This window comes from Zootoca vivipara, chromosome 11, assembly GCF_963506605.1.
Source record: "Zootoca vivipara chromosome 11, rZooViv1.1, whole genome shotgun sequence".
Classification (NCBI taxonomy): Eukaryota; Metazoa; Chordata; class Lepidosauria; order Squamata; family Lacertidae; genus Zootoca; species Zootoca vivipara.
In genome coordinates, this window is record NC_083286.1 from 36,175,054 (window position 1) to 36,192,462 (window position 17,409).

General features: G+C 41.1%; 1 protein-coding gene across 1 annotated transcript in view; it reads right to left on the reverse strand.

Moving 5' to 3' along the window:
• Nucleotides 1-17,409, reverse strand: part of AP3B1 (adaptor related protein complex 3 subunit beta 1) — a 134,257-nt gene that overhangs the window by 71,852 nt on the left and 44,996 nt on the right. Inside the window, exons 12-14 of the mRNA XM_035100070.2 lie at nucleotides 14,547-14,609; nucleotides 13,267-13,399; nucleotides 5,085-5,194 (exon numbers count right to left, since the gene is read on the reverse strand). Coding sequence (XP_034955961.2) covers nucleotides 5,085-5,194; nucleotides 13,267-13,399; nucleotides 14,547-14,609 — 306 coding nt within the window. The remainder of the gene's footprint in view (nucleotides 1-5,084; nucleotides 5,195-13,266; nucleotides 13,400-14,546; nucleotides 14,610-17,409) is intronic.

The window sequence follows — 17,409 nt, forward strand, 5'->3', positions numbered from 1 at the left end:
CTTCATCATGTACATTTTACATATCTGTATGCATGTTCTGAATCACCACAAATACAAGATCTATGGGCATCATATATTTAAGCACTAGTCTGGTTACCACAGTCTACAAGAGATCATATGAAGGTGAGTGAGCAGACTGACAGGAGAGGGATGGAGAGCTCTGCCCCTCTTTTGCATGCAGTGAAGAAAAGCAACAGGCTACTGCATGAAGAACTTCTCCATCCCTCCTCTGCAAGCTCTTAGTCGGCCAGTATTTTTTTTAAGGGTGGAGCAGAGCTAGTACCTTTTATGATCTTGTTTACAAAACTGGCCTATGCATTTTTGTGGGATGGATAGATGTCAATTCACCCTCAAAATTATGTTCCAAGTAGCATGTATTTCAAGCAAGTTAGAATATTTTCTTATGGCTCCTCCTTCTAGCTCACTTTTCTCAAATTCAAAACAGAGATGTCATGTTCAAGCCAACCAAAGGAAAATGCTAACTACTACATTCCTAATCTACCTAACCATTTATTTGATTGATAAGGTAACTACTACTAAATTAATTGTCATCTATCAGAGAAAGTGAGGATGCAAGCAAGAGAAAGTTAGTACACAAATGTTAGAATATACTGATAACACAAATATGTCTGGCTTAACCATGATATAGAGAGATACAAAACTAGAAGTAATATGCACACAAATATTCTTTTATTTTACATCTTACATCCATGCAATCATCTGTGAAATAGTAACCTGCATTTTAAAACACATGTAAGTTTAAAATGAAGTATTCCAATGCTGAAGAGCTGCAGTTTAGTAGGATCTAACTGGATTGGTCCCTTGAATTTAAATTACCTATACATCAAGAAATAACTAACTAAAAAAGGTCTCCTTTCCAGTCTTCCACATCTCATCTTTCCCTTGCCCCAAGGGCAACACTATTTGGAGATATTGATTTACATGAATCTTGGTTGTTGTAGGATAGTTAATATATTCCTGTGCATGACACAAAACACATAAAGGTCCAGTAGCTCCCCCACTATTTAAGTTCATTGGATCTATTTTAACTTACATTCCTATCCTGAGTTATTCTCAAGTAAAACCCTCAGTATTTTTTAAAAAGAAAAAAGAAAAGAAGGCTTGCTTAACTCTTGGTCACCAGACTAAACATAAATGCCCATTTCACTTTTTGTCTGTTTACTTCTAGTGGAAAGGTTTTCATGCTTTATGAATTTTCTTGCTGCACGAACATGATCAACAGATGTATATTTATTCTCAAGTGATCTTAAGTGTCATACAGAATGTGCTCTCTAAAGTTTGTGGGACCTAAGTCATCTAGGATGATAATTTTCAACACGTGAAACTGGTACCCAAGCTAGGTTACAACAAGAGCAATACCACCATGCAAATTTAAGGCAAATAATTAAGAAATGGGTCCCCTAGAGTCTGATCTAGGAGGCTGTAATGAAACACAGAGATGTGAATTATTGTCTAAGGCTACAGGAAAATAGCCCTGAATGCTGATATATCCTGCAACCCCCCACCTCCGGTCCATTTATGCCAAAATACAAGCCAGTTTGCTTCTGCACTGGTGCATTCTGTATCAACCACAACCTTTAAACAGTCTTCAAAGTCAGCCTCAACTTGAGGCTCCAAAAGAGTGAGGAATAACAGAGAAACCACTGGGATCTGTTTTGTGCTGTATATGAAAGGGAAAGGCCATTTAAAGCCCATTTAACTACTCAAAGAGCACCATAAACAGTTTTTGTTTTTTTTTAAAAGAAGGCATCCTATACATTCTCTGGCACTATAGCAGGACCTGTTGTATTCTCCAGGACAGTGCATGTCATATTGCATTCGCTGAACTGAACAACAGGAACCAGAAATATTGTATATGCAAAAATTAGAAATCGGACCTTTAGTATCATTGGCCCAGTCCTGTGAAATACCCTGCAAACAGAGATTCAGAAGGTGCCTTCTGTGTCAACACCTGCTGAAAACTTTTTGGGGTCCTCCATGTCTATGCAGGCAATTAAGAGTACACCCCCCACAATGGACTATTAATGTTTGTTCTTAATTTATTTTTGTTTTCAACTTGCAACTTTTTATGACGTTAGTGTATGATTTTATATTTTTATATTGTTGTAAACTGCTGTGATAGATTTTTTAAATGCAGCAGTATATAAAGAAAGAATAATTTAAAAAATTGTATGAATGGCCACAAGCAAAACTTCCTTAGAGATATTGTCACTAGAAAACATTCTGAATTATACATCTCATTAGGATTCCCTTTCACCCTCCCAGCTAGGAAGGAGGGCTAATGAGTCTAACATGCTCTAGAAAAAGTCAGCAGCTCCCCTGGTAAAATCTGACAAAGAACATCTTCTTGAAGGTAAGGGATGAACTACTTGAACAGTTACTGGCATAATTATGCCCTCCAAAAAAGCCTAATAAGCACCAGCCTTTGTTTCATTTCTCTAAGGATGTCCCAAGATGATTCAGAAAACCAGATACCAATTGATTATTTCCACAGATTCACTAATCTTGACTTACTTTGTGCTCTCAAAGTGTCTTTTGTCATGGAGTTCCCTACTTGACCAGTAATAACCTGAGCTTCTTGTTCTAGAAAGGAACTACCTCTTTACTTCACATAATGTGCTTGGTTACTATACGCATGACATCCCATTACAATACAGACAGATACCCTATGGTATTTAATTCTATACTTCATACAGCTGTACAGATGAAAACGTCCATAACTAAAGACCCTAATGCATTCTACTTAAACTAGATCCCAACAAAGCATTATGGAAAAACTGAATTATTAGTCTAATTCAGAATATAAAGTACAATTCTGTGACAACAGCATTTTAATTTTGAAACCTCCAGTGACAAAGTGAAAAGATGCACTGAACATCTATTATGCAAGAAAAGTTTTAAATGCTTGAGTACATTTGCTGAATGAAATGTGGTTAAGACTGATGTCATTAGTATACAGTGGGAAAGGGGTTATTTCTAACGTTCCAAAGGTTACGCTGCATTAAGACCTTACTCCCAAACTATTATTTTAAATTGGACTAAAGAATAGTAATTGAGTGGTACATTAAATTTTCAAGTATAGGAGAAGTTCAAGCTGCCTGCAGAACTGACAGATACTTCTAAATAAGAATATATGGGTAACTTCAGTTTTCAGTTATGATAAATTATCTAAAGAAATCTCTATTATCCACTTGTGTTTAAATGTTACAGTAGTACCAGATGTTACACATGGCCACAGTTTATACTAAAGACAGAGTCTCTAGTCAAGGGAAGGAACATAATAAGAACCCTGACAGATACGACCAAATATCCATCTGTTCTCACAAGTGCACACACTCCTTAGTTAGGGCTGTAGAAGGTTTCAGAGATAGGTTCTTCACACGTTTAACTGTATTTGAGACTGTACAGAAATCTTTAAGAACATAAAGCTTCATATATTCATTTATACAAATATATTTATATGAACATACCCTAATGTGGCAAGAAGAGGGTGCTTTATGAAAGAGGTTTTTCATTTGGCCTAGGCTACACAGTCACTATGTAAACATTAAGGGATGGCTCTGGACTGAGGCTACATTCCTATCCACACCTACCTGGGAGTAAGTTCCACTGAATTTAATGGGGCTGACTGTAGACTTATTAGATTAGCTGAAGTTACACTCCCTAAGAATTTTGCACAACAAAGGCTGTCTGTCAAATCTATGGCTGTGTAGATCATTTTAATAGAAGATATATACAGAACTGATAAACATATCTGACTATTTTGGTAATGTTGGTATCATGTAACATTTCCAGATTTCATTGTGCCCAATCCCTTGAACATGTAAATGTTTGCATATAATCTTGGAATCCTTCTGTCATCATATTTTATATAAAGGTGATTAACCTGTGGCCCTGCAGGTGTTGTTGGACTCAAGACTCCAATTAGCCCCAGCCAGCATGGCCATTGGTCAGAAATACAGGAGCTGTAGATCAGCGATACTTGTGTGGCCAAATGATAGTCAACCCTCATTAAGAAGTTCACATGCAGATAAGAAGATATGTCAAGGCCTTCATTGTCTTTTCCAGTGTTGTATAAGTGGGAACCTTGAACTTATAAGAACACAGGAAATAATGGATTCATTACATAGCTCTGCATTGCATTATCCTCAAAGGCCGAACAGGATAGTAAATTGCATTGCCTGATATTTTATTCCACATAGCATGAGCAAGTGGTTAAGTGCACTTTTCAAACCTTTATGTCAGAAAGCAGCTTTTGCTACCATTTGAACCCATTAACTTGTCTGCAAAAACAAACAAAAACAATGAAGCCTTGGTTTTTTTAGAGCAGTTTCAAGACAGACATCTAGAAAATTTTATAAATCATTCTGTAAGCAGCTCCATTTGAAAGCTGTGGTGCTTCAATAGCTCATCTTATTTCATGATACACACCTCTGGATAACACACAATATAACTTTGATTTTTCAAGTCTAAAGTTTATCACATAAAACATCCAATATACTTCATGTTTTTGCTGAGAGATGGTAGCGACCCCACAGGATCTCAGGTAAAAAAATGGAATTAACTTAAATTCCATTTAATGTAATGTATACACTCGGTTATAATTTTTCCTTACATAAACAGAGTCTAAATATTTAATGTTCAAGTCTTAAACAACTGAATCATCCTACCTGGTAATCTTGCTTTGCTTTGATAAAACTGGAAGATTTCCTGAGTTAAATTTAATGTGATTCTTCCACACAATAGTGTAGTTTACACCCAGCAGATTCTAACCCTACAACTACCACCCAGAATGTGGCTACTATGACTTAACCAAACAGATCTGAACTATGGTGATGCTATTATGGCATAAGAAACTGGCTTAAATTTACACCCACACCATGTTTTTTAAATTCTTTACTTGTATTAAAAATTGTGATTTAAGGCTTTACTCCACAAACATATCCACAAATATAGTCAAGACACACTTTGTACCCACACACTACATCCCAATATTTATTTGTCAATTCTTGATTCCCTAGTTACTCTGGGTAACTAAGAGGCAGAATGGAATAAATACTCACGGTAATACTGTCCAAGAGTTTGGCCATGCGCTTTATTATTTCGCCATGGTGTGCTGGCTGTGTCTGCAGCAGTTTCTTAATTACAACAACACTTTCAGCAACTACTATTTCTGGTAAAGACAAAGACAATAATAATTTTAAAAAAGGAAAATATTCACATAAAATCAATGTCATTTAACACAAATAAATCATTAAAGTATTTAGATGTTTTGAAAATATACTTCATAAAATCAATACAATAATTTTGTGTGGGTCAGATGCAGATCACTTTCCAAATTTTAACAGATGTCTGTCAAGCAAAATAAAACCATAAAAAGAAGACGCTTGGCATTCAAAACCTTTAAAATCTTATTTTCTAGAACTATGTGTGTTTTACTACTCTTAGTATTTGCATCTTTGCTATATGTGAAGCTCTGATAAAACAGATCTTGAGAAACATACAATGCAATAGCCATAATCTTAGCTTTGTAACTGCCTGAAAAACTGCAAATATGTTTCGAAACCAAGTCATATTGATTTAGGTAAGCAATGTTCTGAAAATTGTTTTCATCAATTTAGCATCTAATTGTGTATTATCCTTTTCCCTGGTTCTAAAAAATAAAGCACACATGCCATTTAGAGTATACTGACGCTCAGGATGTTTGAAATAATAGAGCTAAATAAAGGTGGTAGTTCAAAGATTTACAGGGATGTTATGCAACAAAGTACTTTATTGAACAAGGAATATTCAAAGCTTGATTGAACTAACATACGTTTATAAAAACTAGTAAATCAATCACATTCATGCCAATTCTTAGCCAAGAATTACGCTGAAAAGAAAAGGGCAAACCTGACCAAATGTACTACGTTCTTACTGCAGCCTAATAGGAAAAGCAAGACATTTTATTCAATCTTCCTTCCACTAAACCACATTTAAGTGTGACGAGAACAAGCCACAGTGAACCGTGGGTTTGCACACACCGACACAGCTACGTTTGGAAGCTTTTGGTTATGATTTCCATTAACAGTTTAACAAATTGCCTGAACACTAAAGTACTGTATAGTTAATGTTAACTGTTGTTGTTTACACAAGCCAGCTTCATAACCTATGGTTTTAAGTTACTTATCATAGGCAAGCCATATTTCAACTAAATCATATTTAAGATTAAGCACAGTCTGTCAGGTTGGACTCTACAGCTGAAGTTAATCTAAACCAGAAGCAAGAGCTTCTGAACTCCTCCTTATAGCTGAACCAGAGGGGGAAGGGACAGGAAAATTGGGAGGGAATGTCTTGTCTTGCAGAAGTCTTGCTGTGGCACATTCTTGTATCCATGAATATCATGCATGGCTTATGCATGATGTCCTAACAACTAATCATCTAAGCTTTTACACTGCTTTCTAGCAAGCATCAGTAAATAATGCCCAAGGTTCCCAAAGTCTATCATTTGTATTCTTTACTTCAGGGATGGGGGACCATTGACCCTCCAGATGTTGCTGAAATCTAACTCCCATCAGCTCCATTTCAAGATAGGTTTTGCTGCGTGGACTGCAGTCATCAAATACCCAAATGAGCTCATTCCATCAGACATTACTAATAGAACATTGAAATTTCTTTCTGTCTACCTTTAGAACACACTTTAAAGCTACTGAAGGTATCATATGCCAGGAATAAAATTTATCCTATATTATTTGTTTGCAAACCTTTAGGCATTATCTTTTTTTATTTTCCAGAGAAAGAGAAAGAACAATTGGTCTTACCTGAAGTGGAGATTTAAGACTGGAATGCTGTAGACAATGGAGTGGGTACATAGCTTGTCAGCTGACACAGGCAGGAGCAAAAATCTGTGGGAAGTAGGCCTGGCTTCCTCAGTTTTTCAAATTTGCTAAGCGGCCAGGCACTGACAGAGTCACTGAAACAAAAACCAATCCTATCTGCCTTCTTCTGCCTTTCTGGCTCAGGAAGAAACTACTAGAGAAGTGAGAGGGGGGGGGGAGGCACAGAATTGAAAGACTAAACACAGAGAAGTGCATCACAGGGCAGCCTAGGGCAGGGTCCATTGTCTATGGCGTTCCAGTCTTAAATCTCCACTTCAGGTAAGACCAATTGTTTTATTTACTTCCTGGAACACCGTAGCCAATTGAGTGGGGCATGCCACAGCGGAGTAAAACATGGGCAGCTCCCAGCTCTGCAGATGCACCAACTATAGAACTTGGTAGAGAACAGTATGACCAAAGGCCAAATCAGCTGAGGATGGTTGGTTCAATGTGTAATGTTTGGAAAAAGTACTACAAGATGACCAAATGACCACTTTACCATTATCCAGCAAGGAAGCATTGGCCGAGAAAGCAGCAAATCAGGTGGCAGCAGACCTGGTTGAATGAGCTAATACCTGCGTTGCCCAGGGCAAATTGAGGGAATTATAGGCCAGGAAAATACAAGCCCTAATCCACCTCACTAAGGTTGTACTAGTGACCTTGGCCCCTTAGGTAGAAGGATGAAAGGATACAAATAAGGAATCTGCCTTCTGGAAGGGTTTCATGCAGTGAATGTAAACTTTGAGACCTGTGTGGACGTCCAAGGAATACCACACCTTTTCCTTCAGATATTTTGGGCTAGGGCAAAAGGTGGTAAGAACCAACTCCTGTTGGACATGAAATCTGGAAAGCATGTTCAGAACGAATGAGGGAGCTGTGTGCACCACCACCATGCCCTTATGGAAACTACATAGATGTTTTGCTGTAGAAAGAGCTGAGAGTTCTGACACCCATCTAGCTGAAGTTATTGCCACCAAAAAGAGAACTTTAAAAGAGAAGAGCCATAAAGGCATGAGTCGCAGAGGTTCAAAAGGAGGTTGTTGAAGAGCTGTGAGAACCGATTGTAAATTCCAGGTGGGGAAACATTGAGCTACTGGGGGATGTTGCAATATTGTGCCCCTGAGAAAACACTTAACCAGGATGTTCTGAGAAAAGGGCTGCTGGCCTGAAGCACTTGAGATCGATGAGATAGCTGAAACGCGAGTTTAAGAGTGTTTGACCTCAAGCCCACGTTGTAAGAGTGCTTGGCCTCAAGCCCATGTTGTAAGTAGCGGAGAATGTCTGAAATGCAGTTGTAAATTAGAAGTCAAACACCCAAGATGTAAGCCCCTGTTAGAGGTTAGAACTATGGGAATAACAGCCTCATGCAGACCTTGACATTCTAGGTGATGACGTTCAAACACCATGCAGTTGGTTTCAACCACTGAAGGTCCAGATGGAAAAGTGACCCCTGCTGCAATAGGGTGGGTGATACTGGAAGATGGAAGGGTGGAGCCACTGACAGAGTTTGAAGCTCCAACAACCACAGTCTTTGGGGCCAGAAGGGGGTTAGAAGCACCACTTGGGCCTTTTCCCATCTGATTTTGTGAAGAGCTCAAGGAAGAATTGATTGAGGGGGAAAGGCTTAGAGCTGGCCTTGAGGCTACGGGGCAATTAGGGCAACCCATGCTTCTGCTTGAGGGTCTTGGAACCTTGAATAATAACGTGGCAGTTGGTGACTTGCTGTGCTCGCAAATAGATCCACTTGGAACAGATCCCAGAGAACTTGAAGCTGTTGGAATATTTGTCTGGCTAGCAGCCACTCTCCAGGGTCCAGAAGTTTGCGGCTCAACCAATCCGCCTGATAGTTGCAATCTCTGGCGGTATGTTCCATTGATAGGGAGAGCAGATGGCATTCGTCCCAGTTGAAGAGACAAGCGACTTCTGTCTGAAGAGTGACAGATCGAGTGCCACCTTGACGGACGATCTGAGATTTCGCCATGGAATTGTCGGTCCGTATCAGGACGTGGTGTGGACAGAACCATCAAGCAAAGTGAATGATTGATAATCTGGCCACATGCAGTTCCAGCCAGTTGATGGAGTGAGATTTTTCTAGATCTGTCTACAGACCTTGGATGAATTGGTTCCAGCAGTGGGCTCTCCAACGCTAGAGGCTCGCGTCTGTGATAATCAGAGTTGTGAAAGGATCTCTGAACAGGATGCCTTTTTGAAGGTTGGACGATTATGTCCACCAGCGCATGGAGTTTTAAGTGAGGGGTCAATCTGAGACGCTTGTGGAGATTGTGTGTGATCGCCCACTGGTGGGGAAGGAGGAACCACTGAAGGTCATGGGCGTGATGTTTTGAAGGGCTTCTCAAATTGAGTTCATGAACTCTATTTTGAATTTCTTGTACACCACCCATTGGTTGAGGGTGCCATTTCTTTTGGACAACAAAGAAAACAAAGCAGAGACCACAGAAGTACTGGTTGGGAGGAACTGGAACTAAAGCTCCCATGCCCAAAAGATGGCGAAAACAGGACCAATCTGCCTGCAAATTAACCTTGTTTTTTGGGAGAGGGGAGGGAATGAAACGAGAGGGAGGATTTGAAATGAAAGCTACGAGATAGTCTTCTGCAATAACTCTTAAGACCCAACCGTCGGTTACAGAACATTGCCAGATGGGAAGAAATTGGGTGAGGTGCCCTCCCACCTGGGGTGAGGACCCATCATTGGGGTTGTTGTTTGGCGGGCTTGGCATTTGTAGTTGGATGGAATCGCTGGAATCCCCGTCACCCTTGGAATTGCTGACAAAATGGTTGTCCGAATCTGAAGTCTTTTGTCTATTTTGGGACCGAAAGGGGAGAAAGAGGCATAAGGGGGAAAGCGTCTTCTTGGCCTTCTATCCTGCCTTTGACTAATGAAAATTTTCCTCTTATCCCTTGATTCTATCAGGACATCTTTTAGTGCCCCGTCTCCAAAAAGCTGACTGCCTGAGAAGTATACATCTCTTGTCAGCAGAGAAGGGAACAGTGGAAAGATTCACTTTAGACACTGTATTAGCATTCCAATTTTTTAACCAAAGAGTGTCTCTAGCTGCTACTTGGAATGACAATGCTGTAGCTGCAAATTCCATACAGTCCATAGTGGCATCTGCCATAAAGGCCTGAGCTTTCAAGAGTTTAGAGAAAGTTTGGCATTGTCGGGGGGGATCTGGGGGGGGGGGTTATAGCAGATCCTCAAGCCACACAAAGGCTTGGGCACAAGATGATGTGGTGCAGGAGGCCCTCATAGACAGGCTGCTGCATCATGGATTTTGTATAGAGCAAACTCAAATCTCCTATCCATGATATCATGAAGTTGGACATCTCCTTCGCAGGGAACCAAATGGCGCGAGGAAAGATTCAAAATTGGCCTGTCTATCGAAGGAGTTTTAATATAGGCAATAAATTTTGGGTCTAAGGTATTTAATTTATCTGCTAAGGTGGCATTTTTCTTAGAATGCATGGGAGAATCCAGTTCTGACTTTGCAATGGCCTTTAACACTGACAGCACCAAAATGGAATTAGAAGAGGTGCGACTATCAGTTAGTAGGGTTATATTGCTATCTGGCTTTGGAGTCAAGGATGATAATGCAAAAGCCTGCATAATTTTATGTTTTAGAGTGGGAGCACAGGCTTCCTGGAACAAACATACAGAGAGAGGTTCGTCCTGCACTGATACATCACTCCTTTCATCATCCATTTCAGGTTCCGTAAGGAAGTAGGGGAGGATGGAGAGACATAATCATAATTTCCATCACTGCTCACTAGAGTAAAGGGGTTAGGAGAGGATTCCCCTACATTAGTTCCCAATTGCTGGGAAAAGGAATCTGTCTTTGGTAAGATAGCTGGTCGCTTGGTGGGAATTTGTAATTGGAGATCAGATGATAGTGAAGGAATAAGTGCTTATTTCAACTGCTCAATTAATGGTGCTGGATTGGTAGATTGAGGGTTTTGCACCCCTTGACCATTATCCTTGGAAAATCCTAAAAATTCTGATTGAGAGTCAGATAAGCTGGTGTTAAGATGTCTTTCACCAGTAGGTGGTAGCAAATGATTAGCATTCACATGGCCAACATTGCTTTTAGGTAATGGGGTCTGCACTGTAGTGGAGTCCCGAGATTGAGGAATAGGTGTAGGGGAAGGGCGTTTTCTATGAACCAGGGGGCCAGGTTTGTTTTTGCTTGGTTTTCTTTGGAGGTCGTTCAGTCACACCTTGAAAGGGCTCCATAGTGGAGGACAAGATGGATACACACTCTCACAATATCGATAGCAGTGGAAGCCAGGGGGGCACACAACTCCTTAGGCTGAATCGTGGATCACTCGTCGTCACTTTTAAGGTGAACCAGGAGGAATTAGCCAGCCTCAGACCTCCGATGCCACTACTGCAGACTATGGGGGAGGGCAGCATGACTCAGTCAAACTACACACATACTCTCTCCATGTCACTTAAGTGAACTGGAGGTGAACTCTGGAGGTTGTATTGGTAACAGGCAAGCACTCCATCACCGAACGAAGTGGACCAGGAGGCAATACTGCAAATAGTGTAAGTACCCCTCTCCCTCTGCTGTACCACAGACCCGGAGCGCAGTAGCAGGACCATGAAACACACAGACACACTATATTAATAAAAGGCAGCTGCACAACTACACAAATAACAAAGGAAATAAATGTGATCCCAGAAATTTGGTGGTAGGGGAAAAAATTATAACGTCTGAAATGAAAGCTAAAAAGAGAAAAAGAAACGCTGCAGTGGTGCGTTGAAATCAAAAGGAGGTGGCAACAGACAAAGTGGGGAGCCAGGAAGCTGCCATGCACTGCAACAGAGACAACAAATTAAGGGCACAAAAACAAACAACAAGAATAAAATGCCTTAAAGGAAGGAACAAAGAAAAGGGTTGTAAGTGCCTTTTAAAAAAAAAGGAGGAAGGAGGTGGGGGGATGAAATCCCAAGGAATAGAAGGGAAGAATTAGGAGAAAAATAAAGCCAAGGAAAAAATCAGAAAACTAATAATCAATAAACTTAGCTAGTCAGTAGAGCTGAGGAGGAATGTTCTGCTGTGTCAGGTAGGAGAAAAAATTGAGGAAGCCGGGCCTACTTCTCACAGATAAAAGCTTTGCTCCTGCCTGTGTCAGCTGACAAAAGATGTACCCACTCCATTGGCCACAGCATTCCATGAAGTAAATTAAGCAGGTAATAATTGCTTAAACCTGAATACTACTGATCAGGAAGAGAAACAAATCATTTGTTAAAATTCTGGTATGGAAGGTAAAGAACTGTTCCAACCTATGTTGGAACTTAGCAAACACTGTTCCTTTGCAATGCATCATCAGGAGGCAATGGTTTTCCTGAAGGAATTGGGGGGGATGCTTAATCTTAGTCCTGCCCTTTGTTTTCCGTGGCAACTCCCATCCAAGATGCTTTCCTACAACTTTGGTTCCAGACCAACAGTTGTAATAGAATTGCAGGAGGGAAGCACCTGGTGGGGGCACGGTTAAACACTTCTTTCTCTTCTCCCTTTTCAAATCTGCCCCTCCGGAAACTGCATGGCAAGGGAAAAGTGACACCTGATATAAACTCACAATTGAATTTTTAGTTTTGCCTGAACTATATGCTAGATTCAAATGTTTAACTACCTGCATACAAATAAATAAATAAATATGTGGATTGACTTCCAAGTAAAGCCAGGCACCTATCAATCCAGATGAATATAGTGATGACATTCAACATGCAAAGTAGTGGTAAAGGCAAAAAATGGGTACCAGAGATTTATTTTGGCACCTCATGACATTATAAGCAGACCTGATTTGCTTCTGTTTTTCCTTCTATAAGATTTAATGTTGTTTTTGAGAAATAATTACACAGCACTGGCTTAGCTTTTATACCTGTTTGAATTTCCCCTCTTTTGTATATTAATATAGAAGAAAATAAACGATGAAGCATGGACAACTTGGTTGGCGGCAGTCCTAAACTGTTTGATATGTATCTTATTTAGCCACTTACAAACATAAAAACCCCACATTTCCCTGCTTGTAGCACCCTCTGCAGTACAGTCACTTTAATGCAACTGGGGAAAAAACATCACAGTGCTCTGGATGAAGACAACATTCTACAAATTTTAATTATAGTACTTTAAAATACTTCAGATATCAGTATCAACTGTATACCAACAGCAGCCCATGCTAATAATTAAAAAAGGAAATAATTTTAAAGAGCTACAAACAGGAACTATAAACAATGTCACTGTTTATTCAGAACATGCTATTTAAGACAAACACTATATTGCTTTTATCTGTTTCTATCTGGGAATACTACCAGAAAATACAAGCTGCCAGTCACTCAAAATACAAAATAGAACAATTAACTTACCATCCCTGTTAGACAGCAAACACACTAGGCCGTTAAGACATGTGTCAGTCACTTCTGAGATGTTGGTTGCACATCTGCCTATTGCCTGAATTGTAGCAGCAGCAAATTGTTTATCTTGGCTTTTCACATAGGTCTGCAGAAAATAGGAATTTCAGTCTTCAACATATTGGTCTCATCAGTTTAAATCTTTAACAAACCTATCCTTCCTTTTGGAAGTTACCTTCAGTTTTTTAAATTAGAGAATGCGAGTGATATACAAATAGGGCAACAGGCTAACTTTTGTTACCCAATGCCAGAAGGGATTCAACCACCATGTATATTAGTAGTGGGTAGCAACTCAAAGCCAGTGATTAGTTCGAGTGCACGAACAGCATGGTTCACGAATAGTTCTCAAAAATATTTCAGTTCATTTAACTTGCTGAATCCAACTGAGAACAAAGAAAGAAACAAACAAAAGAAAGGTGATAGTGAAACAATTGCTGGAGAAAAACGGGTTCTTTGGAACACTACAGATGTTCCAAATATAAATATTATATACCAGTATGTTCTGAAACAACCTATCTTGGGTCAAGACCAATGTGAGTCAATCAAAAAATATAATCAGAACGTAAGACAACTCCTTTCTAGAATACAGTAGTACCTCGGGTTACGAACGCGATCCGTTCCGGGTCGCAGTTCGTAACCCGAAAAGGTCGCAAACCGAGCGCCGCTTCTGCGCATGCGCGGGACGTGCGCGCGCCGAAAACACTTCCGGGTTTGCGGAGTTCGTAACCCGAACTGTTCGCAACCCGAGCGGTTCGTAAACCGAGGTACGACTGTACTAGTATCCAGGGAGCTTTTGCCCATCTGCAACTTGTGGCAGAATCAAGCTGATTTACAACAAAATACAAATCATATTTTGTGTTCTATGGGTGATATCCCAAGATCACAAGCGGACTTCCCCTTACTCCCCCCCTCCAGCCCCTGTAACCTCCCATACATTTTCAAAGTATGCATCAGAGGGTTGGACGCCCCTCCATAACAGATCTGGGGTGCTAATGGGTACTATAGGTGTGAGAAAAGCAAGAAGTCCCATTACACAACTGGAAAACCACTGCACAATTAGATAGTGTCAAGTTTCAAAACATTTAAAATAAAAGTAAGGAAGCTGTTTTTCTAATGCAAAAATCTGGAATCCAAAAATCTCGAATCAGCTTAAGCATACACTTCAAGTATGCTCATAGAATGTTCAAGTATCATACACTTCAAGTATGTTCATAGAATAAGAATGATGTACAAACCTGAAATTCTCTGAGAAGAGTTGAAATGTTGGCCTCATTTGCCAAGTTAGTTAAGATTTCAAGCTAAAAGAGAAAAGAATCTGATTAGGAACAGGGCCGGCTCTAGGGGTAGGCTGGGTGGCGCGGGGCGCCGGGTTGACAGGGGGGCGCTGCGCGGTGAAGCCGTGCGGAAAGCATGGTGTGCGCTGCGCCTGCCCACCAGCCACGGCAAGAAACGGGCCGGGGGCGCCGGAGCGATCTGCGCACCACGGCGCCAGACCTGCTTAAGACGGCCCTGATTAGGAAAACTTGGAAGAATAAGGAATGTTTTCTACATTGTGAACAGTTCCGAATTACAAAATGAAAAACCCTCAGCAAGTTGAAGGCTGGAAAATAAATCACCATGAATTTTTAATAAGAAAACGTTTCTCTTATTAAAGGATTAAAGGAGGATTAAAGGAAATGATTTGAAAGCTATGTATTAGCTCATATGATGCATATGGATTGTAAGAACTCCTAACATGGCCCATGCCTAAGGCAATGTTCACTGAAGCTTTTATCCAGGTGTAGAAGAGAGGCCTTTTCTAAAGTTTGAAAAAGGAGCTGTGCCTGTATTATATAACGCTTCAGGAGTGGGGAACCTTCTGCCTGTTGGCCTAATTAGGCCTGCCACACTTCCCCATATGGCCTGAAAGGCTGTTGTTGGCAAGCCACATTCACCTGCTCTACACCTGAGTAAGTCTCTGCCCCACTCTCCAATTTTAAGCTGCGGCAACATTGGGACTTTTCCTCAGACACTGGAATCACTGACCCATAGTGCCTCCATCTTGGCAAGATTCAGGTATGTTCCCTCATCCATCTCAACACTGCATCCAGGCGCTAGTTCATGGTCTGCACTGCCTCTCCCAATTCCGATGTTACAAAGAAATAGAGCTACTGTATCATTAGCATATAAATGATATCTTGCCCCAAATCTCCCTATGACCACTATCAGAAGCTTCATGTAGCTATTAAATAACACTGGGGGGGAAATGGTGCCCCAAGGTATCCCATAGTGTAATTGCCAGAGGGCTGACAATGCTGCTCTGTGAACTCAGCCATGTAGATAGGACCAGAACTACTGTAGCACAGTACCCCAATTTCCATTCCTTGGAGCCAGTCCAGGAGGACACCATAATGAATGGTAAGGAAAGCCACAGAAAGATAAAGAAGCAGAAGCGGGGTCATATGCCTCTTGTCCCACTCTCAGCAAAAACCAATTCAAACCAGATTCAAAAAGGTTTAGATAGGTGACCTTCTCCACTGCCTTCCCTAGGAAGCAGATCTTTGCAACTGGTTCCAGACCAACTTCTTTAGGAGTGGCTCTCTCAAGGCAACTCCATGGGGTCACAAAGAGTCGGACACGACTAAACGACTAAACACAACAACTCTCAAGGCAACCCCTTCAGGTTATGAAGTGTTAATTACATTCTGGACCCAAACAGTCAAACACCCTTTGTGAGGTTCAATAAGCCAATAGGGACAGGAATCAATAGGGTCTATGGTTGGGTGAATAGCCATAAGCACCTTGTCAACCTCATCTGTCTGCACGAACTGAAACCTATTCCACAAGGCATCATCAGTTGTGACATTGGGCACCTGACTTGGAACTCAAGAGTCAAGGTCACTCTGAAGTTGAGAGACTTTAGACCAGGGGTAGGCAACCTCAGGCCCGTGGGCCGGATGCGGCCCAATCGCCTTATCAATCCGGCCCACTGACGGTCCGGGAATCAGCGTGTTTTTACATGAGTAGAATGTGTGCTTTTATTTGTGGGGCATACAAATTCATTCATTCCCCCCCCCCCCAAAAAATATAGTCCAGCCCACCACATGGTCTGAGGGATGGTAGACTGGCCCACGGCTGAAAAAGCTTGCTGATCCCTGCTTTAGACTCAAAATATGTTAGTCACTATTTTCTGTGCTCAATTCACAATTTCACAATTTTTTGTAATCCCAATCTTTCTAATAACTAATTACGTAAGAAAGTTGTTCTCTTTTCCCCTGCTACATTCTTTGCTTCCTATACAGTAGATTATTTAAACAAATTAAATGTAACAGTTTACATTTCTGTCCTCTTTGACATTAGTATAGATTAATTAAATGCAGATCTTTTACTTATTGCTTACTATAAACTGCACTAAGGTCCTACATTTAAAAAATGGCTTCCTTTTAGAGACTCAGCAAGCAATTTTATACTTACTAGAAAACAAGCCCTGTTCAACACAAGTTTTCCTGCTAATGAAACCTGTGCAAGAGTCTGCTCTCTACAGTTTAAATTGTTCACAACACAGAGTATGTTCCTCATAATATACTCAAGGTAAGATTTCTGAAAGAGATGAGTTGGGATTTTGCTCTTTTTTAGTATTACAAAATTAAGGTCAATGCTGAGGAACAAATATATTCATCCTATTAAGAATAATTAATGCATTTAATATAAATATAAAATACTAGTGTGTTCAGCCCGTTAAATAAACGGGCGCTAGAACACATGTGAGCGCTGCGCGGAGCACCGGATCGAGGAGCCGGTCTGCACAGTCAGCGCCCAGCAACGCCGTGCTGGATTGAGGAGGTGATGCTCCGTGCGGCGTTGCTGGGCGCTGACTCTGCAGACCGGCTCTTCGATCCGGTGCTCCGCGCAGCGCTGATCAGCGCCGACCCGGCAGGCCGCCAGATCAAAGAAGCGGCCTGCCGGGTTGGCACCCAGCAGCGCTGCACGGAGCACTGGGGGACGGGCGGCGGGGAAGACAGGCAGGCAGGCAGGCAGGCAGGCAGGCAGGCAGGCACTTGTTCTCTTGCCTGCCTGCATTCCCCACCGCCTGTCACACGCAGATCGGTGGGCGCTGCT